A 27,933-nucleotide genomic window follows, 5' to 3' on the forward strand; every position below is an offset into this window, starting at 1 on the left:
TGCACTGTCAGAGGGTCAGTACTGAGGGAGTGCTGCACTGTCAGAGGGTCAGTACTGAGAGAGTGCTGCACTGTCAGAGGGTCAGTACTGAGGGTGTGCTGCACTATCAGTGGGTCAGTAACGAGGGAGTGCTGCACTGTCAGAGGGTCAGTACTGAGGGAGTGCTGCACTGTCAGAGGGTCAGTACTGAGGGAGTGCTGCACTATCAGAGGGTCAGTAACGAGGGAGTGCTGGACTGTCAGAGGGTCAGTGCTGAGGGAGTGCTGCACTGTCAGAGGGTCAGTACTGAGGGAGTGCTGCACTGTCAGAGGGTCAGTACTGAGGGAGAGCTGCACTGTCAGAGGGTCAGTACTGAGGGAGTGCTGCACTGTCAGAGGGTCAGTACTGAGAGAGTGCTGCACTGTCAGAGGGTCAGTACTGAGGGTGTGCTGCACTGTCGGAGGGTCAGTAATGAGGGAGTGCTGCACTGTCAGAGGGTCAGTACTGAGAGAGTGCTGCACTATCAGTGGGTCAGTAACGAGGGAGTGCTGCACTGTCAGAGGGTCAGTACTGAGGGAGTGCTGCACTGTCAGAGGGTCAGTACTGAGGGAGTGCTGCACTATCAGAGGGTCAGTAACGAGGGAGTGCTGGACTGTCAGAGGGTCAGTGCTGAGGGAGTGCTGCACTGTCAGAGGGTCAGTACTGAGGGAGTGCTGCACTGTCAGAGGGTCAGTACTGACGGAGTGCTGCACCGTCAGAGGGTCAGTACTGAGGGAGAGCTGCACTGTCAGAGGGTCAGTACTGAGGGAGTGCTGCACTGTCAGAGGGTCAGTACTGAGGGAGTGCTGCACTATCAGTGGGTCAGTAACGAGGGAGTGCTGCACTGTCAGAGGGTCAGTACTGAGGGAGTGCTGCACTGTCAGAGGGTCAGTACTGAGGGTGTGCTGCACTGTCAGAGGGTCAGTAACGAGGGATTGCTGCACTGTCAGAGGGTCAGTACTGAGAGAGTGCTGCACTTTCAGAGGGTCAGTACTGAGAGAGTGCTGCACTGTCAGAGGGTCAGTACTGAGGGAGTGCTGCACTGTCAAAGGGTCAGTACTGAGAGAGTGCTGCACTGTCAGAGGGTCAGTACTGAGGGAGTGCTGCACTGTCAGAGGGTCAGTACTGAGGGAGTGCTGCACTATCAGAGGGTCAGTAACGAGGGAGTGCTGCACTGTCAGAGGGTCAGTGCTGAGGGAGTGCTGCACCGTCAGAGGGTCAGTACTGAGGGAGAGCTGCACTGTCAGAGGGTCAGTACTGAGTGAGTGCTGCACTGTCAGAGGGTCAGTACTGAGGGAGTGCTGCACTGTCAATGGGTCAGTGCTGAGGGAGTGCCGCACTGTCACAGGGTCAGTACCGAGGGAGTGCTGCACTGTCAGAGGGTCAGTACTGTGGGAGTGCTGCACTGTCAGAGGGTCAGTACTGAGGCAGGGCTGCACTGTCAGAGGGTCAGTACTGAGGGAGAGCTGCACTGTCAGAGGGTCAGTACTGAGGGAGTGCTGCACTGTCAGAGGGTCAGTACTGAGGGAGAGCTGCACTGTCAGAGGGTCAGTACTGAGAGAGTGCTGCACTGTCAGAGGGTCAGTATTGAGGGTGTGCTGCACTGTCAGATGGTCAGTAACGAGGGAGTGCTGCACTGTCAGAGGGTCAGTACTGAGGGAGTGCTGCACTGTCTATCATACTGAGGGTGTGCTGCTCTGTCAGAGGGTCAGTACTGAGGGAGTGCTGCACTGTCAGAGGGTCAGTACCGAGGGAGTGCTGCACTGTCAGAGGGTCAGTACTGAGGGAACATTGCACTGTCAGAGGGTCAGTGCTGAGGGAGTGCTGCACTGTCAGTCATACTGAGCGAGTGCTGCACTGTCAGAGAGTCAGTGCCGAGGGAGTGCTGCACTGTCAGTCATACTGAGGGAGTGCGGCATTGTCAGAGGGTCATGCTGAGGGAGTGCTACACTGTCCGAGGGTCAGTATTGTGCGTGTGCTGCACTGTCAGAGGGTCAGTACTGAGGGAGTGCTGCACTGTCAGAGGGTCAGTACCGAGGGAATGCTGCACTGTCAGAGGGTCAGTACCAAGGGAGTGCTGCACTGTCAGAGGGTCAGTACTGAGGGAGTGCTGCACTGTCAGAGGGTCAGTACTGAGGGAGTGCTGCACTATCAGAGGGTCAGTAACGAGGGAGTGCTGCACTGTCAGAGGGTCAGTGCTGAGGGAGTGCTGCACCGTCAGAGGGTCAGTCCTGAGGGAGAGCTGCACTGTCAGAGGGTCAGTACTGAGTGAGTGCTGCACTGTCAGAGGGTCAGTACTGAGGGAGTGCTGCACTGTCAAAGGGTCATTGATGAGGGAGTGCCGCACTGTCACAGGGTCAGTACCGAGGGAGTGCTGCACTGTCAGAGGGTCAGTACTGAGGGAACATTGCACTGTCAGAGGGTCAGTGCTGAGGGAGTGCTGCACTGTCAGTCATACTGAGCGAGTGCTGCACTGTCAGAGAGTCAGTGCCGAGGGAGTGCTGCACTGTCAGTCATACTGAGGGAGTGCGGCACTGTCAGAGGGTCATGCTGAGGGAGTGCTACACTGTCCGAGGGTCAGTATTGTGCATGTGCTGCACTGTCAGAGGGTCAGTACTGAGGGAGTGCTGCACTGTCAGAGGGTCAGTACCGAGGGAATGCTGCACTGTCAGAGGGTAAGTACCAAGGGAGTGCTGCACTGTCAGAGGGTCAGTACTGAGGGAGTGCTGCACTGTCAGAGGGTCAGTACTGAGGGAGTGCTGCACTATCAGAGGGTCAGTAACGAGGGAGTGCTGCACTGTCAGAGGGTCAGTACTGAGGGAGTGCTACACTGTCAGAGGGTCAGTACTGAGGCAGGGCTGCACCGTCAGAGGGTCAGTACTGAGTGAGTGCTGCACTGTCAGAGGGTCAGTACTGAGAGAGTGCTGCACTGTCAGAGGGTCAGTGCTGAGGGAGTGCTGCACCGTCAGAGGGTCAGTCCTGAGGGAGAGCTGCACTGTCAGAGGGTCAGTACTGAGTGAGTGCTGCACTGTCAGAGGGTCAGTACTGAGGGAGTGCTGCACTGTCAAAGGGTCAGTGCTGAGGGAGTGCCGCACTGTCACAGGGTCAGTACCGAGGGAGTGCTGCACTGTCAGAGCGTCAGTACTGAGGGAGTGCTACACTGTCAGAGGGTCAGTACTGAGGCAGGGCTGCACTGTCAGAGGGTCAGTACTGAGGGAGGGCTGCACTGTCAGAGGGTCAGTACTGAGGGAGTGCTGCACTGTCAGAGGGTCAGTACTGAGGGAGAGCTGCACTGTCAGAGGGTCAGTACTGAGAGAGTGCTGCACTGTCAGAGGGTCAGTATTGAGGGTGTGCTGCACTGTCAGAGGGTCAGTAACGAGGGAGTGCTGCACTGTCAGAGGGTCAGTACTGAGGGAGTGCTGCACTGTCTATCATACTGAGGGTGTGCTGCACTGTCAGAGGGTCAGTACTGAGGGAGTGCTGCACTGTCAGAGGGTCAGTACCTAGGGAGTGCTGCACTGTCAGAGGGTCAGTACTGAGGGAACATTGCACTGTCAGAGGGTCAGTGCTGAGGGAGTGCTGCACTGTCAGTCATACTGAGCGAGTGCTGCACTGTCAGAGAGTCAGTGCCGAGGGAGTGCTGCACTGTCAGAGGGTCATGCTGAGGGAGTGCTACACTGTCCGAGGGTCAGTATTGTGCGTGTGCTGCACTGTCAGAGGGTCAGTACTGAGGGAGTGCTGCACTGTCAGAGGGTCAGTACCGAGGGAATGCTGCACTGTCAGAGGGTCAGTACCAAGGGAGTGCTGCACTGTCAGAGGGTCAGTACTGAGGGAGTGCTGCACTATCAGAGGGTCAGTACTGAGGGAGTGCTGCACTGTCAGAGGGTCAGTGCTGATGGAGTGCTTCACCGTCAGAGGGTCAGTACTGAGGGAGAGCTGCACTGTCAGAGGGTCAGTACTGAGGGAGTGCTGCACTGTCAGAGGGTCAGTACTGAGAGAGTGCTGCACTGTCAGAGGGTCAGTACTGAGGGTGTGCTGCACTGTCGGAGGGTCAGTAATGAGGGAGTGCTGCACTGTCAGAGGGTCAGTACTGAGAGAGTGCTGCACTGTCAGAGGGTCAGTAGTGAGAGAGTGCTGCACTGTCAGAGGATCAGTACTGAGGGAGTGCTGCACTGTCAGAGGGTCAGTACTGAGAGAGTGCTGCACTGTCAGAGGGTCAGTACTGATGGTGTGCTGCACTGTCAGAGGGTCAGTAACGAGGGATTGCTGCACTGTCAGAGGGTTCGTACTGAGAGAGTGCTGCACTTTCAGAGGGTCAGTACTGAGAGAGTGCTGCACTGTCAGAGGGTCAGTACTGAGGGAGTGCTGCACTGTCAGAGGGTCAGTACTGAGAGAGTGCTGCACTGTCAGAGGGTCAGTACTGAGGGTGTGCTGCACTATCAGTGGGTCAGTAACGAGGGAGTGCTGCACTGTCAGAGGGTCAGTACTGAGGGAGTGCTGCACTGTCAGAGGGTCAGTACTGAGGGAGTGCTGCACTATCAGAGGGTCAGTAACGAGGGAGTGCTGGACTGTCAGAGGGTCAGTGCTGAGGGAGTGCTGCACTGTCAGAGGGTCAGTACTGAGGGAGTGCTGCACTGTCAGAGGGTCAGTACTGAGGGAGTGCTGCACCGTCAGAGGGTCAGTACTGAGGGAGAGCTGCACTGTCAGAGGGTCAGTACTGAGGGAGTGCTGCACTGTCAGAGGGTCAGTACTGAGGGAGTGCTGCACTGTCAAAGGGTCAGTGCTGAGGGAGTGCCGTACTGTCACAGGGTCAGTACCGAGGGAGTGCTGCACTGTCAGAGGGTCAGTACTGAGGGAGTGCTGCACTGTCAGAGGGTCATGCTGAGGGAGTGCTACACTGTCCGAGGGTAAGTATTGTGCGTGTGCTGCACTGTCAGAGGGTCAGTACTGAGGGAGTGCTGCACTGTCAGAGGGTCAGTACCGAGGGAATGCTGCACTGTCAGAGGGTCAGTACCAAGGGAGTGCTGCACTGTCAGAGGGTCAGTACTGAGGGAGTGCTGCACTATCAGAGGGTCAGTACTGAGGGAGTGCTGCACTGTCAGAGGGTCAGTGCTGAGGGAGTGCTTCACCGTCAGAGGGTCAGTACTGAGGGAGAGCTGCACTGTCAGAGGGTCAGTACTGAGGGAGTGCTGCACTTTCAGAGGGTCAGTACTGAGAGAGTGCTGCACTGTCAGAGGGTCAGTACTGAGGGTGTGCTGCACTGTCGGAGGGTCAGTAATGAGGGAGTGCTGCACTGTCAGAGGGTCAGTACTGAGAGAGTGCTGCACTGTCAGAGGGTCAGTAGTGAGAGAGTGCTGCACTGTCAGAGGATCAGTACTGAGGGAGTGCTGCACTGTCAGAGGGTCAGTACTGAGAGAGTGCTGCACTGTCAGAGGGTCAGTACTGAGGGAACATTGCACTGTCAGAGGGTCAGTGCTGAGGGAGTGCTGCACTGTCAGTCATACTGAGCGAGTGCTGCACTGTCAGAGAGTCAGTGCCGAGGGAGTGCTGCACTGTCAGTCATACTGAGGGAGTGCGGCACTGTCAGAGGGTCATGCTGAGGGAGTGCTACACTGTCCGAGGGTCAGTATTGTGCGTGTGCTGCACTGTCAGAGGGTCAGTACTGAGGGAGTGCTGCACTGTCAGAGGGTCAGTAGCGAGGGAATGCTGCACTGTCAGAGGGTCAGTACCAAGGGAGTGCTGCACTGTCAGAGGGTCAGTACTGAGGGAGTGCTGCACTATCAGAGGGTCAGTACTGAGGGAGTGCTGCACTGTCAGAGGGTCAGTGCTGAGGGAGTGCTTCACCGTCAGAGGGTCAGTACTGAGGGAGAGCTGCACTGTCAGAGGGTCAGTACTGAGGGAGTGCTGCACTGTCAGAGGGTCAGTACTGAGAGAGTGCTGCACTGTCAGAGGGTCAGTACTGAGGGTGTGCTGCACTGTCGGAGGGTCTGTAATGAGGGAGTCCTGCACTGTCAGAGGGTCAGTACTGAGAGAGTGCTGCACTGTCAGAGGGTCAGTAGTGAGAGAGTGCTGCACTGTCAGAGGATCAGTACTGAGGGAGTGCTGCACTGTCAGAGGGTCAGTACTGAGAGAGTGCTGCACTGTCAGAGGGTCAGTACTGAGGGTGTGCTGCACTGTCAGAGGGTCAGTAACGAGGGATTGCTGCACTGTCAGAGGGTTAGTACTGAGAGAGTGCTGCACTTTCAGAGGGTCAGTACTGAGAGAGTGCTGCACTGTCAAAGGGTCAGTACTGAGGGAGTGCTGCACTGTCAGAGGGTCAGTACTGAGAGAGTGCTGCACTGTCAGAGGGTCAGTACTGAGGGTGTGCTGCACTATCAGTGGGTCAGTAACGAGGGAGTGCTGCACTGTCATAGGGTCAGTACTGAGGGAGTGCTGCACTGTCAGAGGGTCAGTACTGAGGGAGTGCTGCACTATCAGAGGGTCAGTAACGAGGGAGTGCTGGACTGTCAGAGGGTCAGTGCTGAGGGAGTGCTGCACTGTCAGAGGGTCAGTACTGAGGGAGTGCTGCACTGTCAGAGGGTCAGTACTGAGGGAGTCCTGCACCGTCAGAGGGTCAGTACTGAGGGAGAGCTGCACTGTCAGAGGGTCAGTACTGAGGGAGTGCTGCACTGTCAGAGGGTCAGTACTGAGGGAGTGCTGCACTGTCAAAGGGTCAGTGCTGAGGGAGTGCCGTACTGTCACAGGGTCAGTACCGAGGGAGTGCTGCACTGTCAGAGGGTCAGTACTGAGGGAGTGCTGCACTGTCAGAGGGTCAGTAACGAGGGAGTGCAGCACTGTCAAAGGGTCAGTGCTGAGGGAGTGCCGTACTGTCACAGGGTCAGTACCGAGGGAGTGCTGCACTGTCAGAGGGTCAGTACTGAGGGAGTGCTGCACTGTCAGAGGGTCAGTAACGAGGGAGTGCAGCACTGTCAGAGGGTCAGTACTGAGAGAGTGCTGCACTGTCAGAGGGTCAGTACTGAGAGAGTGCTGCACTGTCAGAGGGTCAGTACTGAGGGAGTGCTGCACTGTCAGAGGGTCAGTACTGAGAGAGCGCTGCACTGTCAGAGGGTCAGTACTGAGGGAGTGCTGCACTCTCAGAGGGTCAGTAACGAGGGAGTGCTGCACTGTCAGAGGGTCAGTACTGAGGGAGGGCTGCAGTGTCAGAGGGTCAGTACTGAGGGAGGGCTGCAGTGTCAGAGGGTCAGTACTGAGGGAGGGCTGCAGTGTCAGAGGGTCAGTACTTAGGGAGTGCCGCACTGTCAGAGGGTCAGTACTGAGGGAGAGCTGCACTGTCAGAGGGTCAGTACTGAGGGAGTGCTGCACTGTCAGAGGGTCAGTAACGAGGGAATGTTGCATTGTCAGAGGGTCAGTACTGAGGGAGTGCTGCATTGTCAGAGGGTCAGTACTGAGGGAGTGCTGCACTGTCAGAGGGTCAGTACTGAGCGTGTGCTGCACTGTCAGAGGGTCAGTACTGAGGGAGTGCTGCACTGTCAGTCATACTGAGGGAGTGCGGCACTGTCAGAGGGTCATGCTGAGGGAGTGCTACACTGTCCGAGGGTCAGTATTGTGCGTGTGCTGCACTGTCAGAGGGTCAGTACTGAGGGAGTGCTGCACTGTCAGAGGGTCAGTACCGAGGGAATGCTGCACTGTCAGAGGGTCAGTACCAAGGGAGTGCTGCACTGTCAGAGGGTCAGTGCTGAGGGAGTGCTTCACCGTCAGAGGGTCAGTACTGAGGGAGAGCTGCACTGTCAGAGGGTCAGTACTGAGGGAGTGCTGCACTTTCAGAGGGTCAGTACTGAGAGAGTGCTGCACTGTCAGAGGGTCAGTACTGAGGGTGTGCTGCACTGTCGGAGGGTCAGTAATGAGGGAGTGCTGCACTGTCAGAGGGTCAGTACTGAGAGAGTGCTGCACTGTCAGAGGGTCAGTAGTGAGAGAGTGCTGCACTGTCAGAGGATCAGTACTGAGGGAGTGCTGCACTGTCAGAGGGTCAGTACTGAGAGAGTGCTGCACTGTCAGAGGGCCAGTACTGAGGGAACATTGCACTTTCAGAGGATCAGTGCTGAGGGAGTGCTGCACTGTCAGTCATACTGAGCGAGTGCTGCACTGTCAGAGAGTCAGTGCCGAGGGAGTGCTGCACTGTCAGTCATACTGAGGGAGTGCGGCACTGTCAGAGGGTCATGCTGAGGGAGTGCTACACTGTCCGAGTGTCAGTATTGTGCGTGTGCTGCACTGTCAGAGGGTCAGTACTGAGGGAGTGCTGCACTGTCAGAGGGTCAGTAGCGAGGGAATGCTGCACTGTCAGAGGGTCAGTACCAAGGGAGTGCTGCACTGTCAGAGGGTCAGTACTGAGGGAGTGCTGCACTATCAGAGGGTCAGTACTGAGGGAGTGCTGCACTGTCAGAGGGTCAGTGCTGAGGGAGTGCTTCACCGTCAGAGGGTCAGTACTGAGGGAGAGCTGCACTGTCAGAGGGTCAGTACTGAGGGAGTGCTGCACTGTCAGAGGGTCAGTACTGAGAGAGTGCTGCACTGTCAGAGGGTCAGTACTGAGGGTGTGCTGCACTGTCGGAGGGTCAGTAATGAGGGAGTGCTGCACTGTCAGAGGGTCAGTACTGAGAGAGTGCTGCACTGTCAGAGGGTCAGTAGTGAGAGAGTGCTGCACTGTCAGAGGATCAGTACTGAGGGAGTGCTGCACTGTCAGAGGGTCAGTACTGAGAGAGTGCTGCACTGTCAGAGGGTCAGTACTGAGGGTGTGCTGCACTGTCAGAGGGTCAGTAACGAGGGATTGCTGCACTGTCAGAGGGTTAGTACTGAGAGAGTGCTGCACTTTCAGAGGGTCAGTACTGAGAGAGTGCTGCACTGTCAGAGGGTCAGTACTGAGGGAGTGCTGCACTGTCAGAGGGTCAGTACTGAGAGAGTGCTGCACTGTCAGAGGGTCAGTACTGAGGGTGTGCTGCACTATCAGTGGGTCAGTAACGAGGGAGTGCTGCACTGTCATAGGGTCAGTACTGAGGGAGTGCTGCACTGTCAGAGGGTCAGTACTGAGGGAGTGCTGCACTATCAGAGGGTCAGTAACGAGGGAGTGCTGGACTGTCAGAGGGTCAGTGCTGAGGGAGTGCTGCACTGTCAGAGGGTCAGTACTGAGGGAGTGCTGCACTGTCAGAGGGTCAGTACTGAGGGAGTCCTGCACCGTCAGAGGGTCAGTACTGAGGGAGAGCTGCACTGTCAGAGGGTCAGTACTGAGGGAGTGCTGCACTGTCAGAGGGTCAGTACTGAGGGAGTGCTGCACTGTCAAAGGGTCAGTGCTGAGGGAGTGCCGTACTGTCACAGGGTCAGTACCGAGGGAGTGCTGCACTGTCAGAGGGTCAGTACTGAGGGAGTGCTGCACTGTCAGAGGGTCAGTAACGAGGGAGTGCAGCACTGTCAGAGGGTCAGTACTGAGAGAGTGCTGCACTGTCAGAGGTTCAGTACTGAGAGAGTGCTGCACTGTCAGAGGGTCAGTACTGAGGGAGTGCTGCACTGTCAGAGGGTCAGTACTGAGAGAGCGCTGCACTGTCAGAGGGTCAGTACTGAGGGAGTGCTGCACTCTCAGAGGGTCAGTAACGAGGGAGTGCTGCACTGTCAGAGGGTCAGTACTGAGGGAGGGCTGCAGTGTCAGAGGGTCAGTACTGAGGGAGGGCTGCAGTGTCAGAGGGTCAGTACTGAGGGAGGGCTGCAGTGTCAGAGGGTCAGTACTTAGGGAGTGCCGCACTGTCAGAGGGTCAGTACTGAGGGAGAGCTGCACTGTCAGAGGGTCAGTACTGAGGGAGTGCTGCACTGTCAGAGGGTCAGTAACGAGGGAATGTTGCATTGTCAGAGGGTCAGTACTGAGGGAGTGCTGCATTGTCAGAGGGTCAGTACTGAGGGAGTGCTGCACTGTCAGAGGGTCAGTACTGAGGGCGTGCTGCACTGTCAGAGGGTCAGTACTGAGGGAGTGCTGCACTGTCAGAGGGTCAGTACTGAGGGAGTGCTGCACTGTCAGAGGGTCAGTAACGAGGGAATGCTGCATTGTCAGAGGGTCAGTACTGAGGGAGTGCTGCATTGTCAGAAGGTCAGTACTGAGGGAGTGCTGCACTGTCAGAGGGTCAGTACTGAGGGAGTGCTGCACTGTCAGAGGGTCAGTGACGAGGGAATGCTGCATTGTCAGAGGGTCAGTACTGAGGGAGTGCTGCATTGTCAGAGGGTCAGTACTGAGGGAGTGCTGCACTGTCAGAGGGTCAGTACTGAGGGAGTGCTGCACTGTCAGAGGGTCAGTACTGAGGGAGAGCCGCACTTTCACAAGGTCAGTACCGAGGGAGTGCTGCACTGTCAGAGGGTCAGTGACGAGGGAGTGCTGCACTGTCAGAGGGTCAGTACTGAGGGAGAGCCGCACTGTCACAGGGTCAGTACCGAGGGAGTGCTGCCCTGTCAGTGGGATGAGAAAATGAGACACATTGGAGAATCTGGGATGCTTCCCTTTGGAGAAGGTTGAGAAGGGATTTGAGGTGTTCAAAATCCTGAGGAATCTCAATACAGCAGATCGGGGGGAAATCTTGGAAATCGTGGGAGGGTCGAGAACCGAAGGGCGCAGCTTGAAGAATACTCGCAAAATGAGCAATGTTAACAATGAAGCAGATCCCCTTCACACAGCGAGTGGGTCGGGTCAGAAATGCCCTGCCTGGAAGTATGATGGGGGCAGTTAAATTGAGTCATTCAAAAAAAAGGGAACTCGGCATTCATCAGAGAAGAAAGAACATTCATGTTTACAAGGAGAAGACAGCATAAATAATAAATTCTTTATTTGGGGAGCTGGTGCAGACACGTTGGCCTCCTTCAGCCCCGTAACAATTCTGTAATTCTGTCAAATGTGTTGATTCAATCTATGATCTAATCTGCACAGATTCTGTCTATATTCTAACATGCAATCATTCAGTGTGTAATTCTAACAGCTGCTGATTCAGTTATTGGAGCATAAGAACAGGACCACTCAACCCCTCAAGCCTGCTCTGCCATTCAGTGAGATCCTGGCTGATCTGAGGCTGAACTCCATATCGCTGCCTTTGGCCCACACCAATTCATATCTTTGCTTAACAAAAGTCCGTCTCAGATTTAAAATGAACAAATGATCCAGCATCAATTGCCATTTGTGGAAGAGGGTTCACCACCTCTACCACCCTTAGAAGTGCTTCCTAACATCTCCCCAGAATGGCCTGGCCCTCATTTTTACACTATGCCCCCTAGTTCTAGAATCTCCAGTAAGTGAAAACAGTTGATCTTTATCGATCCCGTCTTCTTAAAGACTTTGATCAGACCGCCTCTTAACCTTCTATATTCTAGAGAAAACAGGCCTAATTTGTATAACCTCGCCTCATAACTTAACCCCTGAGGCCCAGGTGCCATCCCTGTAAGCCTACATTGCACTCCCTCCAAGGCCAAAATATCCTTCCTTAGGTGTAGTGCTCAGATCTGCAAACAGTGACTCCAAGTGGTCTCTGACCAGGGTTCTGTATAGCTGCAGCATGACTTCTGCATGATCCAGGTCCTCCAGATATAAAGGACATCATTCCATTAACATTCTTGATTACTTTCTGCACTTGCTTGTGGCATTTTAAAGATCTATGCCCTTGATTTTTATTCAAATTTTCACAAAATATCGACAACAAAATACTGAAAGAAAAGAACAACCCCCCCCCATATATAAATAATAAATGACCAGCCTTCATCAACACAAAGGCAAAAACACCCGTCCACTCAAGAAAAACGACCCCCCCCCCGCCTCCCCCAGGGTTGCTGCTGCTGCTGACCATCTTCTAACGTTCTGCCAGGAAGTCTAGGAACGGTTGCCACCGCCTGAAGAACCCTTGCACCGATCCCCTTAAGGCAAATTTCAATTTAATAAACCCCGCCATATCGTTGATCCAGGATTCCACGCTTGGGGGCCTCGCATCCTTCCACTGAAGAAGAATCCTTCGCCGGGCTACCAGGGACGCAAAGGCCAGAATACCGACCTCTTTCGCCTCCTGCACTCCCGGCTCCTCTGCCACCCCAAATATTGCGAGCCCCCAGCCCGGCCTGACCCTGGAACCTACCACCCTCGACACTGTCCTCGCTACACCCTTCGAAAATTCCTCCAGCGCTGGGCACGCCCAGAACATGTGGATGTGGTTTGCTGGGCTCCCTGAGCACCTAACACACCTGTCCTCGCACCCAAAGAACTGGCTTATCCTTGCCCCGGTCATGTGAGCCTTATGCAGCACCTTAAACTGTATGAGGCTGAGCCTCGCGCAAGAGGAGGAAGAGCTCACCCTCCCTAGGGCATCTGCCCACGTCCCCTCGTCAATCTCCTCACCCAACTCCTCCTCCCACTTACCCTTTAGCTCCTCCACCGAGGCCTCCTCCTCCTCCTGCATCATCTGATACGTTGCCGAGATCCTCCCCTCTCCAACCCACACCCCCGATAGCACCCTGTCCTGGACCCTGCCTGGCGGCAGCAGTGGGAACCCCACCACCTGCCACCGGACAAACGCCCTTACCTGCATATATCTGAAGGTGTTCCCCGGGGGGAGCCCAAACTTCTCCTCCAGCTCACCCAGGCTCACGAACTTCCCGTCCACAAACAGGTCCCCCATCCTTCTAATACCTACCCTGTGCCAGCTCAAGAACCCTCCGTCCATCCTCCCCGGGACAAACCGGTGGTTCCCCCGAATCGGGGACCACACCGAGGCCCCCACCTCCCCCTGTGACGTCTTCATTGCCCCCAAATTTTGAGGGTAGCCGCCACCACCGGGCTTGTGGTATACCTCGCTGGAGGAAGCGGCAGCGGCGCCGTCACCAGCGTCTCCAGGCTCATGCCCACACAGGATGCCATCTCCAGCCTCTTCCATGCAGCCTCATCCCCCTCCATCACCCACTTACGCACCATCGCCATGTTGGCGGCCCAATAATACCCACAGAGGTTAGGCTGCGCCAACCCCACCCCCCCATCCCTGCACCGCGCCAGGAACACCCTTCTCACCCTCGGGGTCTTCTGCGCCCACACAAACCCCATAACGTTCCTGTTAACCCGCCTGAAGAAGGCCCTAGGGATCAGGATGGGGAGGCATTGGAACAGGAACAAAAACTTCGGGGGCACCGTCATTTTAACTGACTGCACCCTACCCGCCAGGGAGAGTGGCAGCACGTCCCACCTCTTAAACTCCTCCTCCAACTGCTCCCCCAGCCTCATGAAGTTAAGCTTATGTAGGGCCCCCCAGCTCCTAGCCACCTGGACCCCCAGGTACCTGAAACTCCTCTCTGCCCTTTTTAGCGGGAGCACACCAATCCCCCTCTCCTGGTCCCCTGGGTGCACTACGAACAACTCGCACTTCTCCATATTAAGCTTGTACCCGGAGAAATCTCCAAACTCCCTAAGGATCCTCATCACCTCCGGCATTCCCCCCACCGGGTCCGCCACATATAGCAGCAAATCATCCGCATAGAGTGACACCCGATGCTCCTCCCCATCCCGCACCAGCCCCCCTCCAGTTCCTCGACTCCCTCAACGCCATGGCCAGGGGTTCAATCGCCAGCGCAAAGAGCAGGGGGGACAGGGTGGCCCCCGGTGTAGCCGGAAATACTCTGACCTCCTTCTCTTCGTGGCCACACTCGCCACCGGGGCCTCATATAGCAGCCTCACCCACCTGATGAACCCCTCCCCGAACCCGAAACTTTTCAACACCTCCCATAGGTACCCCCATTCCACCCTAACAAAGGCCTTCTCCGCATCCATCGCCGCCACTATCTCCGCCTCCCCTTCCATCGCCGGCATCATTATAACATCCACGAGCCTCCACACATTAGTATTCAACTGCCTCCCTTTCACGAACCCCGTCTGATCCTCGTGTATGAACTGCGGCACACAGTCCTCTATCCTCATGGCCAAAACCTTTGCCAGCAACTTTGCACCTACATTTAGGAGTGAGATCCTATATGACCCACACTGTAGGGGATCCTTGTCCCGCTTCAGGATCAGGGAAATCAGCGCTCTAGACATCGTCGGGGGCAGAGCCCCCCCCTTCCCTTGCCTCGTTGAAGGTTCTTACCAACAGCGGGCCCAGCAGGTCCGAATACTTCTTGTAAAGTTCAACCGGGAACCCATCCGGCCCTGGTGCCTTCCCCACCTATCTCTTTGACCAACTCCTCCAACCCAACCGGCGCCCCCAATCCTTTCATCTGCCTCTCCTCCACCCTCCCCCGCTGACTAGCCATAGCCCTTCCTAGGCCAGCCACGTGCCCGCGCCCCCCGCACGATCCGTTCCCCACAGCGGCAGACCCCCGCTCCGACCTCCTCTACCAACTCCAGCTCCCCCTTGGCCATTCCAGCAGCAACTCGGTCCCGTCCCCCCCGTCCCCCCTAGCTGCATTGTTCCCCCCATTGTACTCCCGTAAGTCAGCTGACTCCTGCTGACCCAGGCCACTCCCGCCGCTCCATCGACGCCCCCCAGTGTGGAACTTCTCCTCGCCGCCCCCCCCTTGTCCACCAGCAGGATCTCATCCATTCCACTCCCAGCGAGGTAGAAAAAGCCCGCGTTTCCCAGCTCCGGCCCCACCCCTTCAGCCCTAAACACGGGAAAAAGCCCGTGATTTCCACTCGCCCGGCCCCGCCTCCCCGGCGCAGCTCCCTTTCCAGGCCCGGTCCCACTACCCCCAACTCAGGCCTCTCTCCCTCTCCCCCCCCGTGGGGCCCCATCTCCCCTACCGACCATCAACCCCCCAAGCAGTTTACCTAACCCACCCCACGAGCCCACCCGGCGGACCTAATCAAAACAATGTCCAATCAACCCCCAAAAAACAAAGAACCCCCCCTCAAAACATGACCCAACAATCCCCAACTATCCCTCCACCGCGACCCCTCGTCCCCGACCCTTAGTCCGAGTCCAGTTTTTCAGCCTGAACAAAGGCCCACGCCTCCTCCGGGGACTCAAAATAACGGTGATGCGCGATCAATTACACTCAAGACAAAGTGATTTCATAACTGAAGGCTTTAATCGACTAGAACTTGTTCCCCAGCAGCTTCGGTACAGAAAGTGAAGGCTGCTGGGACGGCACCGGTTCTTATACTCCGCCTGTCAGGGCGGAGCTATGTACAACAGCCAATGGTAGACTCCTAGGTCTAACCAATGGTCATCAGCCTCTTCGGTACCGCAATACCTGGTACTACCACATTCACCCCCTGTTAAAAAAGAGTCCGGCGGGGGTGGTGGCCAGTGTTAACAGTCGCCTTTAGCATGGTATGACCAGGTATGGAGGATATTTACAAAGTGTTCACAGTGAAGCAATCAGTCGATCGGGTGGCCTGGTCGTCCTTCTGGAGCATCTGGGCTTCGGTGGTGATCCTAATGGAGGTCCCGGTGGTTGTGACTCCGGGAGCGTGGTTTCGTCCTCCCTGGCAGCTTCGTCACCCCTAGGCGGCGCTGTTGGGGCAAAAGGTTGACACGGGGGGGGGGTGCCTGTAGGGGGCGTCGGTGGGTGGACGGGCCTATGCAGGAGCGGCGGGAGTACTGACCCTCCAGTGAGGTGCTGTGGGGGAGCTGTGGGTGGGGGCAATGGTTCAGGTAGGCGTTCTGGGGGTTAGCGTGCAGCAGGTGGACCCTCTCGACCAACGGGTCCGACTTGTGCGCCCGCACATGCTTCCGAAGCAGGATGGGTCCGGGTGTCGCTAGGCAGGTTGGGAGCGAGGTCCCGGAGGAGGACTTCCTGGGGAAAACAAGGAGACGTTCATGAGGTGTCTGATTTGTGGTTGTACAGAGCAGCGACCGGATGGCGTGGAGGGCCATTGGGAGAACTTCTTGCCAGCGGGAGACTGGGAGATCCCTGGACCGTAGGGCCAGTAGAACAGTCTTCCAGACCGTTCCGTTCTCCCTCTCTACCTGCCCGTTTCCCGGGGGGTTGTAACTGGTCGTCCTACTCGAGGCGATGCCCTTGCTGAGCAGGAATTGACGCAGTTCGTCGCTCATAAAGGAGGACCCCCTATAACTGTGTATATATGAGGGGAAACCAAACAGTGTAAAGATACCCTGGAGGGCCTTGATGACGGTGGTTGTGGTCATGTCTGGGCAGGGGATGGCGAAAGGAAACCGGGAGTACTCGTCAATCACGTTCAGGAAATACGTGTTGCGGTCGGTGGAGGGGAGGGAGCCTTTGAAATCCATGCTGAGGCGTTCAAAGGGACGAGAAGCCTTTATCTGGCCGGTAGAAGTGCGGTTTGAACTCTGCGCAGATTTGGCAGTCCCTGGTGACTGATGGAGTAGGGCAGGTTGCGGGTCTTGACAAAATGGAAAAAACGAGTGACCCCCGGGTGGCAGAGGTCCTCATGGAGGGATCGGAGGCGGTCCACTTGTGCAGTGGCACAAGTGCCGCGGAACAGGGCATCAGGAGGCTTGTTTAGCTTCCCCGGACGGTACAAGATCTCGTAGTTGAAGGTGGAGAGGTCTATCCTCCACCGCAAGATCTTGTCGTTTGTAATCTTGCCCCGCGGTGCATTATCGAACAAGAAGGCAACTGACCGTTGGTCCGTGAGGAGAGTGAATCTCCTGCCGGCCAGGTAATGCCTCCAATGTCTCACAGCTTCTACTGTGGCTTGTGCCTCTTTTTCGACCGAGGAATGGCGAATTTCGGAAGCATGGAGGGTACGGGAGAAGAAAGCCACGGACCTGCCCGCTTGGTTGAGGGTGGCCGCCAGAGCTACGTCGGACGCATCGCTCTCGACCTGGAAGGGGAGGGACTCGTCGATGGCGCGCATCGTGGCCTTTGCAATGTCTGCTTTGATGCGGTTGAAGGCCTGGCGGGCCTCCGGCGACAGGGGGAAGGTTGTGGACTGGATTAGGGGTCGGGCTTTGTCTGCGTAGTTGGGGACCCACTGTGCGTAATAGCTGAAGAACCCGAGGCAGCGCTTCAGGGCCTTGGGGCAGTGAGGGAGGAGGAACTCCATAAGGGGGCGCATGCACTCAGGGTCGGGGCCTATAACTCCACTTCGCACTACGTAGCCTAGAATGGCTAGACGGTCGGTGCTAAACACGCATTTATCCTTATTGTATGTCAGATTAAGGATTTTCGCGGTCTGGAGAAATTTGCGGAGGTTGGTGTCGTGGTCCTGCTGGTCATGGCCGCAGATGGTGACATTATCCAGATACCGGAACGTTGCGCGTAAGCCGTACCGGCCAACCATTCGGTCCATCTCTCGCTGGAAGACCGAGACCCCATTAGTGACACCAAAGGGAACTCTTAAAAATTGATAGAGCCGCCCATCTGCTTCGAAGGCAGTGTACTTGCGGTCACTATTACGGAGGGGTAGCTGGAGGTAGGCGGACTTGAGATCCACCGTGGAGAAGAACTTGTATTGTGCGATCCTGTTTACCAGCGTCCAGCTGCGTAAACCTGTTGATGGTCTGGCTGTAGTCAATGACCATCCTATGCTTCTCCCTGGTCTTTACCACCACTACTTGAGCTCTCCACAGACTGTTGCTCGCTTCGATGACCCCTTCCCCCAGCAGCCTTTGGACCTCTGACCTGATGAAGGTCCGGTCCTGGGCACTGTATCGCCTGCTCCTGGTGGCGACGGGTTTGCAATCCGGGGTGAGGTTCGCAACCAGGGAAGGCGGATCGACCTTAAGGGTCGCAAGGCCGCAGACAGTAAGGGGGGGTATAGGGCTGCCGAATTTAAAGGTCAGGCTTTGCAGATGGCACTGGAAATCCAGCCCAAGGAGGGTGGCTGCGCAGAGGTGCGGCAGGACATACAGGCGGAAATTGTTGAATTTCCTGCCTTGGACAGTGAGGTTCGCTAGGCAGAACCCCTGTATCTCCACCGAGTATGACCCGGAGGCCAGGGAGATCCTTTGATTTACAGGGTGGGTTACAAGTGAACAGCGCCTTACCGTGTCGGGGAGAACAAAGCTTTCCGTGCTCCCAGAGTCAATCAGGCAAGACATCTCGTGGCCGTTGATGAAGACCGTCGTTGTAGCCGTTGCGAGTGTCCAGGGTCGACTTTGGTCCAGTGTCACCGAGACCAGATGAAGAAATTGCGAGTTCTGATCGGGCAGCGTGTAGTTGGCCGTGCTGGGGGTCTGGGGCCCCATCCAAGATGGCGTCACCCATGGGTCGCACATGGTGACCGGGGATGAACAAGATGGCGGCGGCGATGGACAAAATGGCGGCGCCCACCCGTCCAGCGTGGTGTCCGGGGGGCAAGGTGGCCGCGCCCGTGGGTAGCACGTGGCCCTAGGATAGGGGGGTGGCGGTGAGCGTTGGCCGGTCGGGGCCTGAAGGGGGGGTTGCCGCGGCGGTCCATAGTCGCTGGAGACCGCGGCCACGGCGCGGGCCTGGCAGACCCCCACAAAGTGGCCCTTCTTGCCGCACCCTGTGCGGGCCGGGCAGCGCGGGCAGGGATGATTCGCCTGCCCGCAGAAGAAATAGCGGGGCCCGACGGCATTAGCGGGCCGTCTCATAGCGCAGGCCTGTGGGGTCAGGGGGAAGGTCTGTGGGGCTGCCGCTGCGGGGTGCCATGCAGCCCAGGGGGCCGCCACGCGGTCGGGCGCATAGGACTGCGCGTTTCTGTAGGCAACGTCCATTGACCCTGCCAGGGCCCGTGCCTCTCTAAGTCCCAGAGTGTTCCTTTCTAGGAGTCTTCGGCGGATATCTGGGGAGCTCATACCTGCTACGAAAGCATCACTGATTAAACGTTCCGTGTGCTCACTCCATGAAACTTGCAGGCGGCCACAGTTTCGGCCCAGCACCAGTAGCGCCGGGTAGAAATCTTCCAACGATACCCCGGGGCTTTGCCGTCTAGTCGCAAGCAGGTGACGAGCGTACACCTGAATTACAGGGCGGATATAATGTTCTTCCAGCAGTTCGATCGCGGCATCATAGTTCTCCACCTCCTCGATAAGGGGGTAGATCCCAGGGCTGACTCTTGAGCGCAGGAGATGCATTTTCTGTCGTTCTGTGGGGGTGCCTCCGGCCGTCTCGAGGTAGCCTTCAAAGCACGCCAGCCAGTGTTTCAAAATTGCAGCTGAGTTCTCCGCGTGGGGGCTGAGTTGTAGGCACTCCGGTTTGATTCGGAGATCCATCCTTCCAGCTCAAGTCTAGTAGATTAAATTGATGCACGATCAATTACACTCAAGACGAAGTGATTTCATAACTGAAGGCTTTAATCGACTAGAACTTGTTCCCCAGCAGCTTCGATACAGAAAGTGAAGGCTGCTGGGACGGCACCGTTTCTTACACTCCGCCTGTCAGGGCGGAGCTACATACAACAGCCAATTGTAGACTCCTGGGTCTAACCAATGGTCATCAGCCTCTTAAGTACCGCAATACCTGGTACTACCAGAAATGGTGTTGATCTTTATAGGTGACCCACAGATGTGCCGGCTGCAGTGTACCGAACTTCACCCCCTTCCTGTGCAGCACTGCCTTCGCACGGTTGTAACCGGCCCTCTTCTTCGCCACCTCCACGCTCCAATCCTGGTAGATCCGGACCTCCGCGTTCTCCCACCTGCTGCTCCGCTCCTTCTTTGCCCACCTTAACACACACTCTCGATCAGCAAACCGGTGGAACCGCATCAGCACCGCCCGCGACGGCTCGCTGGGCTTGGGCCTCCTCGCCAGCACTCGGTGGGCCCCCTCTAGCTCCAAGGGCCCCTGAAAGGCCCCCGCTCCCATCAGCGAATTCAGCATGGTGACCACATAGGCCCCCATGTCCGATCCCTCCAGCCCCTTGGGAGACCCAGGATCCGCAGGTTTTTCCGCCTCGACCTTGAACCTCGCCTGCCATTTCTTGTGGAGCGCCTCATGCGCCTCCACCTTCACCGCCAGGCCCAGGATCTTGTCCTTGTTCTCCGAGACCTTCTGCCGGACCTCCCGGATCGCTGCCCCTTGGGCCGTCTGGGTCTCCAGCAGCTTATCGGTTGAGACCTTCATCGGCTCCAGCAGCTCTGCTTTCAGTTCATTAAAACAGCGCTGGAGAAGCTCCTGCTGCTCTTGCGCCCACTGCCTCTACGCTGCCTGGTCTCCGCCCGCCGCCATCTTGGTCCTCCTCTCTCACACCTTTCTTTGCTTCAATGCCACTTTTTAAATCGCCCCACTCCTGGTCCAATCCATACACTATCGGGGGAATGTTGCTGTCCCCTTCCCACACCAGGAAACGTCGAACAAGCGCCGTTTCGGGCCCTAAAAAGAGCCCAAAGGTCCGTTTTTAGCGGGAGCTGCCGAACGTGCGACTTAGCTCCGCATAGCCACAACCGGAAGTCTCGGCAAACAGTTTCTATCCATCTACACTGTCACGCCCTTTAAGAATTATATATATGTTTTGATCTGTCCCAGATATTATTAGCCTATTCTGCTTCATAAAAGAAGAGAATGGAGAGGGCTGTGTACATAATGGTTACAGCGGCACGGTGGCACAGTGGTTAGCACTGCTGCCTCACAGTTCCAGGGTCCCGGGTTCAATTCCGGCCTCGGGTGACTGTCTGTGTGGAGTTCGCTCTTTCTCCCCTTTTCTGTGTGGGATTCCTTTTGGGCGCTTCCGTTTCCTCCAACAGGTCAAAGATGTGCATGTTGGGCAGCTCGGTGGTGCAGTGGGTTAGCCCTGCAGCGTCACGGCGCCGCGGTCCCATGTTCGATCCCGGCTCTGGGTCACTGTCCGTGTGGAATTTGCACATTCTCCCCGTGTTTGCGTGGGTTTCGCCCCCACAACCCAAAGATGTGCAGGGTAGGTGGATTGGCCACGCTAAATTGCCCCTTGATTGGAAAAAATGAATTGGGTACTCTAAACTTCTAAAAAAAAAAGAAGCAATATCCCTTTGTGATTTTATGCTGTCATCTACACTGCCACCCAACGTTGTGTCAGTGGCAAATTTGGATATATGAATTTCTACACCATCAAGTCGTTAATGGATAATGTGAACAATTGAGGCCCTAACACATATTCCTGTGGGACACCACTCGTCACATCCTGCCAATTTGAGAACCTCCCCATTATCCCCACTTTCTGTCACCTGCCACTCAATTTCCAAGCCAAGATCAGTAACTTGCCGTCAGTCCCGTGAGCTTCGACCTTACTTTAAAGTCTCACTTAAGAGACTGTTTCGAATTCCTTCTCGGAATAATAATAATAACCTTTTATTGTCACAAGTAGGAAGTTACTGTGAAAAGCCCCGAGTCGCCACATTCCGGCATCTGTTCGGGTAAGCCGGTACGGGAACTGAACCCACGCTGCTGGCCTTGTTCTGCATCACAAACCAGCTGTCTAGCCCACTGAGCTAAACCAGCCATATAAATAGCATAGTTATAGTCCATATAAATAGCATCCATTGACATTCTCCTGCCCAACTACTTTAGTCACCACTTCACAAAATTAAATGAGCTTTGTCAGACGTGACCTACCTGTCATTAATCCATGCTGGCTGCCCCGGTGCACCCCCCTCCCTCCTACCACCGCCCCTGCTATTTTCCCGATCCATCCTGTAAACCTTAAAACCTGGTATATGAAGTTCCCTGTTTTGACCACAATATCACTAGGGGCTTTTCACAGTAACTTCATTGAAGCCTACTTGTGACAATAAGGGATGATTATTATTGTTATAATATTATTATTATATCATAATCTCCAAATTCAACTTGTGTCTGCAGCTTATTTAATTTATTCCTTACACTCTGTGCATGTGTATATAGAGCTCTAATGTGTGTCATACACTCTACTCTGTCCCTCAGCACTGATGCTTTATTCACCCGTTTATTCTTCCTCACTTCCTGTTTCATCGATATACTTCTTATAGTTTTGCCATTACCTGCTGAACCTGAAGTAGGATTCCTGACTATTTCTTTACTCACTGCCCTGTGACTTGTTTTTGCAACCATATTGACATTCCCTGCTGTCCCCCCAATCCCAACCCCCCTTCGCATTTACTAATTTAAAGTGATCACCCTATATAGCCCTTCCACGAAGAGACTCGGCCCAGGCTGGTTTAGTGGAGCCCATTCCAAAGGTAAAGCTCCTTTTGCTGTCCCAACACTGGTGCCAGTGCCCCACAAAATGGAACCCCCCTCCTTCCCGCACCACTCCTTTAGCCACGCCTTTACTTCCCTGATTTTCTTATATTTATGCCAATCTGTATGTCGCTCGGGTAATAAACCAGAGACTGGAACCCTTGATGTCTTGTTCTTTCATTTTGTTCCTAATTCCTAATAAACTTCAAACAGAACCTCTTGACTACGATTGCCTATGTTGTTGGTCCCAGCATGGATTACAACAACTGGATCCTCCCCCTCCCTCTCCAAAATCCTAACAAGCCGGTTTGAGATGTCCCTCCCCCTGGCACCAGAAAGGCAACACACAATGGGTTGACAAAGGATGCTATCTATACCCCCGATAATAGAATCCCCTACCACTACCACTTGTCTTTTTGCTCCCCCTGCATGAATGGCCTCCTGTATCCCGGTGCAGTGGTCAGTTTGCCCATCCTCCCTGCAGTCTTTTTCCACACATTGAGCGAGTACCTGTGACCCATTGGGCAAGTTCAAATGCTAAGGCTCTTCCAATGGTAAATTCAGGATCACTCTACCTGCCTCACTCGCAGCCACACCGTCCTGTCTCTTGCCACTGGCCAAGTTTGAAGTACTTAACCCAAGGGGTGTGGCTGCCTAAAACACAGCGGCCAGGTAACTCTCCCCCTCTCTGATGTGCCGCAGTGCCGGACTCCAGCTCATAAACTCTGAGTCGAAGTTCCTGGAGCTGCTTTCTGCCGATGTGGTCACCGTAGCTCGCAACGGAATCTACCAGCACCCCCGCAATGCAGCTGCAACACATCGCCTGCACTGCCATCTCTGGTTTAGTTCATTAGCTTTTTTTAGCTATTATTCTCAGAGAGTCCCTTAATTATAATATGATTTTCTAAATTTACAGCTACTTAATATTAGTCCCCAAATGTAGATCCCTTACCAACCAATCAGCTCACCACTTTCCTCTGATGTCGCTTTGACTGTTTTAATTCTCCTCGCGTGCTTTTTTCCTGCGCCCCGCCGCTCTCCTTGTGCTCTTTTATCCCAATCAGCTCCACAGCTTTCAGGTCCTACTTAGCAAGGCCACCACTTTCTGAGGAAAGGTGGAAAAGGAAAAGAGCAGCTTGTTCCCTCCCCACCGAACTCCCTCATTCACCAAACTCCAAGTTAAGCACTCTACTGCAGTCCAAAGCAGCACTTCAGTGCAGACTTTATGCTAACACGTGCTGATTCAGTGTGTAATGCTAACATGTGCTGATTCAGTGTGCAATGCTAACGTGCTGATTCAGTGTGCAATGCTAACACGTGATGATTCAGTGTGCAACGCTAACGTGCTGATTCAGTGTGCAATGCTAACACGTGATGATTCAGTGTGCAATGCTAACATGTGATGATTCAGTGTGTAATGCTGACCTGTGATGATTCAGTGTGTAATGCTAACATGTGCTGATTCAGTGTGCAATGCTAACACGTGATGATTCAGTGTGCAATGCTAACGTGCTGATTCAGTGTGCAATGCTAACACGTGATGATTCAGTGTGTAATGCTAACACGTGATGATTCAGTGTGTAACGCTGACCCGTGATGATTCAGTGTGTGATGCTAACACGTGATGATTCAGTGTGTAATTTTATCACCTATACTCTTATATTCTGCAGGTGGGTGTTGTAAGCTGGGGATCCATTAATGTCTGCGAAAATGTGAGAGCAGCCAAGCAACACGCCCGGGATTTTCACATCAACTTATTTAAGGTGTTGCCGTGGTTGAAGGAAAAAATTGGTAAAATTATAACTTTCATAGATTAGGGAGGTTCAGGAGGAAGCCATTCAGCCCCTGGAGCCTGTGCCAGTTGCTCCTGTTGAACCATGGCTGATCTGTATTTGAATGCCTTCCACCTGCATTAGTTATGTAAACCTCCCCCATTCACCTGTTGAATGTTTTAGTCATCTCAAACTCCTCAAATAGATCATCCTTTAATCTTCTATGCTTAAGGCAACACAAATCTCGTCCATGCAAAATACTGCAGATGCTGGAGATCTGAAATAATAACAGCAAGTTCCGGGAGAAACACAATAGGTCTGGGAACAGTTGTGGAGAGAGGAGAGTTCATGTTTTGAGTCTAATATGACTCTTCATTTAAACTGAAATGTTCTGAAATTGAGTCATATTGGACACAAAACCTATTGTTGTTGCTGTCCCCACAGATACTACCAGAAATGCTGAGTTTTTCCAGCACCTTCTGATTTTATTCTGAGTCTTACACAGCCTGTCTTCACACTTTAACTCTTCTAGTTCTGGTATAAGATCATAAGAAATAGGAATTGAAGTTGGACATTGAGACCCTCAAATCCGTTCTACCATTCAATAAGATCATGGCTCATCTGATTATGACCTCAACTCCACTTTCCCGTCTGCCCCCCCCCCCCCCCCCCCCGTCCCCCATAACTGTCGATACTCTTGTCAGTCAAAAATCTATCCAACCCACCCTTGAATATATTCAGTGACCCAGCCTCCAATGCCCTCTGGGTTAGAGAATTCCAAAGACGAACAACATCTGAAGGAAGAAAGTCCTCCTCATCTCACTCTTAAATGGGATAGCCCTGAGTTTGAAACTGTGGGCCCAGTTCTCGATGTCCTCCGACGAAGGTATACACCCTCTCGGTATCTTTTATGTATCGTTAAGATCATCTATCCTCCTTCTAGACTTCAATGCGTGTAGACAAACTCAACTTTTCCTCCTGAGAAAATCCCTCGATCCTAGGAACCAGCTTCATGAACCATCTCTGAACGGTGTCCAATAAAAGTATTCCTACTGAAGTAAGGAGACTGTAACTATACTGAGAACTCCAGGTGCAGTCTCAGTGCCCTGGACAATCGCAGCAAGACTTCCCCACTTTTATACTCCATCCCCCTTGCAGTACAGGTCAACATTCAATTGGCCTTCTTAATCACTTGCTTTGCCTGCAGGCTGCCTTTTTATGATTCACATCCAAGGAACCCAGATCCCTCTGCACCTCTCTTCATTAAATAATATTTTGATTTGAATAGTTAACATGCGAGCTAATCTGCGCGATACCTTTTCAAAGGCCAATATATCATTCCTGAAGTGTGGTGTGCAGAACTGAACATTGTCACTCCAGATGGGGTTCAACCAGAGTTTTATACAACTGTAAGATTGTTCCATAAATATTCCAGTCCTCTGAAAGAAAAATCATAGAATTTACAGTGCAGAAGGAGGCCATTCGGCCCATCGAGTCTGCACCGGTTCTTGGAAAGAGCACCCTACCCAAGGTCCACACCTCCACCCTATCCCCATAACCCAGTAACCCCACCCAACACTAAGGGCAATTTTAACACTAAGGGCAATTTTGACACTAAGGGCAATTTAGCATGACCAATCCACCTAACCTGCACATCTTTGGACTGTGGGAGGAAACCGGAGCACCCGGAGGAAACCCACGCACACACGGGGAGAATGTGCAGACTCCGCACAGACAGTGACCCAAGCCGGGAATCGAACCTGGGACCCTGGAGTTGTGAAGCAATTGTGCTAACCACAATGCTACCGTGCTGCCCATGGAAAGAACATTCCATGAATCCTCCTTTTGGACCGGTTCACTCGTTTCTTTCTTTTCGCGTCTTTTGTAGGTGAGTCTTCAAACATCTCTGTTCCACCGTAGTTCCTTGCTTCTCACCATTTAGAAAATACCCTGATTAGGTGGCATGCTGGCACAGTGGTTAGCACTGCTGCCTACAGTGCTGAGGACTCGGATTCGATCCTGGCCCCGAGTCACTGTCCGTGTGGAGTTTGCACATTCTCCCCGTGTCTGCGTGGGTTTCACCCCCACAACCCAAAGATGTGAAGGTGGATTGGCCACGCTAAATTGTCCCTTAATTGGAAAAAAAATAATTGGGTACTCTAAATTTATTTAAAAAAAGAAAATATTCTGATGTTTGCCATACCTCCTTCTGCCATAATTTTGCCCACTCATTTCAACGATCAATGTCTTTGCAAATTTTCAATCCCGTCTGCATTATTTACTGGGCCACCTAAGATGGTGTTATCAGCCTACTAGCTATGGTGATACAGATCCCTGAGGTACATCACTAGTCATATCCTACCATTTCGAGTACACATCATTATTTCTGCTCTTTGTCACTTACCTTCCGATCAATTTCGTAACAATGTCAATAGGTCACATCCAATTCCATGCACTCTAATTTTTGTTCATAGTTTCTCATGTGGAACCTTATTAAATGTCTTTTGGAGTTCAATAGCAATGATATCCACTGACTTTCCCTAAACCACTGCATTAGTTATATTCTGCACAAGTTCAACTTGGCCATAACTTAGCCTTTTGAAATCCTTTCAGGCTCTCTTACCTTGATTCACCTGCTCATTCTCTACCCTTCTCGTAAGGGATTTGAACTGCAGTTTAAACATGCACTTGATTAGGCGAAGTAAGGCAACATTGCGGCTGCCAACAGATTAAACTTACAGAAACCGTCCCTCTTGTCAACTAGCCAAGTGCACGATCTTGCCTTGACCTCATCGATTCATCAAAGGCATATTGTCATTCCAGATACACTCTTGGGGGGGATAGAAATTTGTCTCTAAGCAGTAGCACAAAACATGGGGGTGATTGTGGAATTTCACCCAATCTCCACCCTATTCAACATTCGGTTTCATTCAGATCGAGGGAAAGAGTGGGAAAGAGGGATACCTAAAGTGTAAAAGAGAGGGACAGAAAGAAAAAGGGAGATGCACAAAAGGAGTGAATGAAAGAGACGGAGAGAGAGGGAGAGGTGGTGACAAAGAGAGGTACAATGAGAGAGACACAGAGATTGAGAGAGTGACAAAGAAAGTGTGAGAGACAGAAATAGAGAGAATGAGATAGATAGAAGGAGAAAGAGTGAGAGAGACTGAAACAATGAGAGCAGAGAGACAAAGAGAGAGAGGAAAATACGCACAGATACTGAACAACAAGGACAGGGAGAGACAGAGAGCATGAAAGAGACAGAGAGAAAGAATGGGACGAAAAGAGAGATGGAGAGAAAGTGAAAGAGACAAATAGAGAGACACAGTGAGAGACAGCAAGAGACGAGATTGAAAGGAAGTGAAGGAGAGATAGGGACAGAGGTATATATACAATGTGAGAGATAGATAGGAGAGAGAGGGGAAAGGGGTGGTGAGAGAGAAACATGTTAGTGAGCTCATGACATAACACTGAATATTTACTCAGATTAGGCATCATTGATGTGGTATTTGTTAAAAATGGATGAACAAGTCCTATATTAAAAGGCCTACACTTAGAAACAAGAGGAATAGTTGACTGTGGATTCTTCCTGATTCATTTTCCTCCCCTATCAGCTGTGTGCAATTTCATGTATTCTAACTTCTGTGTTTTTCTGTGAAGCAACAATTGTAAAGGTAATTGAAAAAAAACTTTGTAAATACATTTAATTTCTTGTTTGCAAATGCTTCCCAATAAACAATTAACATTCAAAGTATTTGGATACCTGGTGCTATTGGTATAAATATTGTTATGAAAGATCTTGGAAGTTGCTGCACAGGAAGAGTCCATCAGACAACGGCCGTCTGCCGAAATCCCATTTTCCAGGTTTCCCCCTTCATCCCTTTATAATCTAGCACTGCTGCCTCACAGCGCCAGAAACCTCCCGCAGTCCAAAGATGTACAGGTTAGGTGGATTGGCTACGCTAAATTGCCCCTGAGTGTCCAAGGATGTGTGGGTTATGTGGGGTGCGGAAATGGGGAGGGGGAGTGGACCTGGATAGGGTGCACTTTCAGTGGGTCGGTGCTGACTCGA

At 53.5% G+C, this 27,933-nt stretch overlaps 1 protein-coding gene across 1 annotated transcript in view; it reads left to right on the plus strand.

The window, feature by feature from the left end:
- The window catches only part of LOC140390394 (complement C2-like), a 154,258-nt gene extending 126,643 nt beyond the window's left edge, over positions 1-27,615 (plus strand). Inside the window, exon 18 of the mRNA XM_072475532.1 lies at positions 23,763-27,615. Coding sequence (XP_072331633.1) covers positions 23,763-23,909 — 147 coding nt within the window. The 3' untranslated portion in view covers positions 23,910-27,615. The remainder of the gene's footprint in view (positions 1-23,762) is intronic.
- Positions 27,616-27,933: the final 318 nt, after the last annotated feature.

The sequence above is a fragment of the Scyliorhinus torazame genome, chromosome 14 (genome assembly GCF_047496885.1).
Source record: "Scyliorhinus torazame isolate Kashiwa2021f chromosome 14, sScyTor2.1, whole genome shotgun sequence".
Taxonomy (NCBI): domain Eukaryota; kingdom Metazoa; phylum Chordata; class Chondrichthyes; order Carcharhiniformes; family Scyliorhinidae; genus Scyliorhinus; species Scyliorhinus torazame.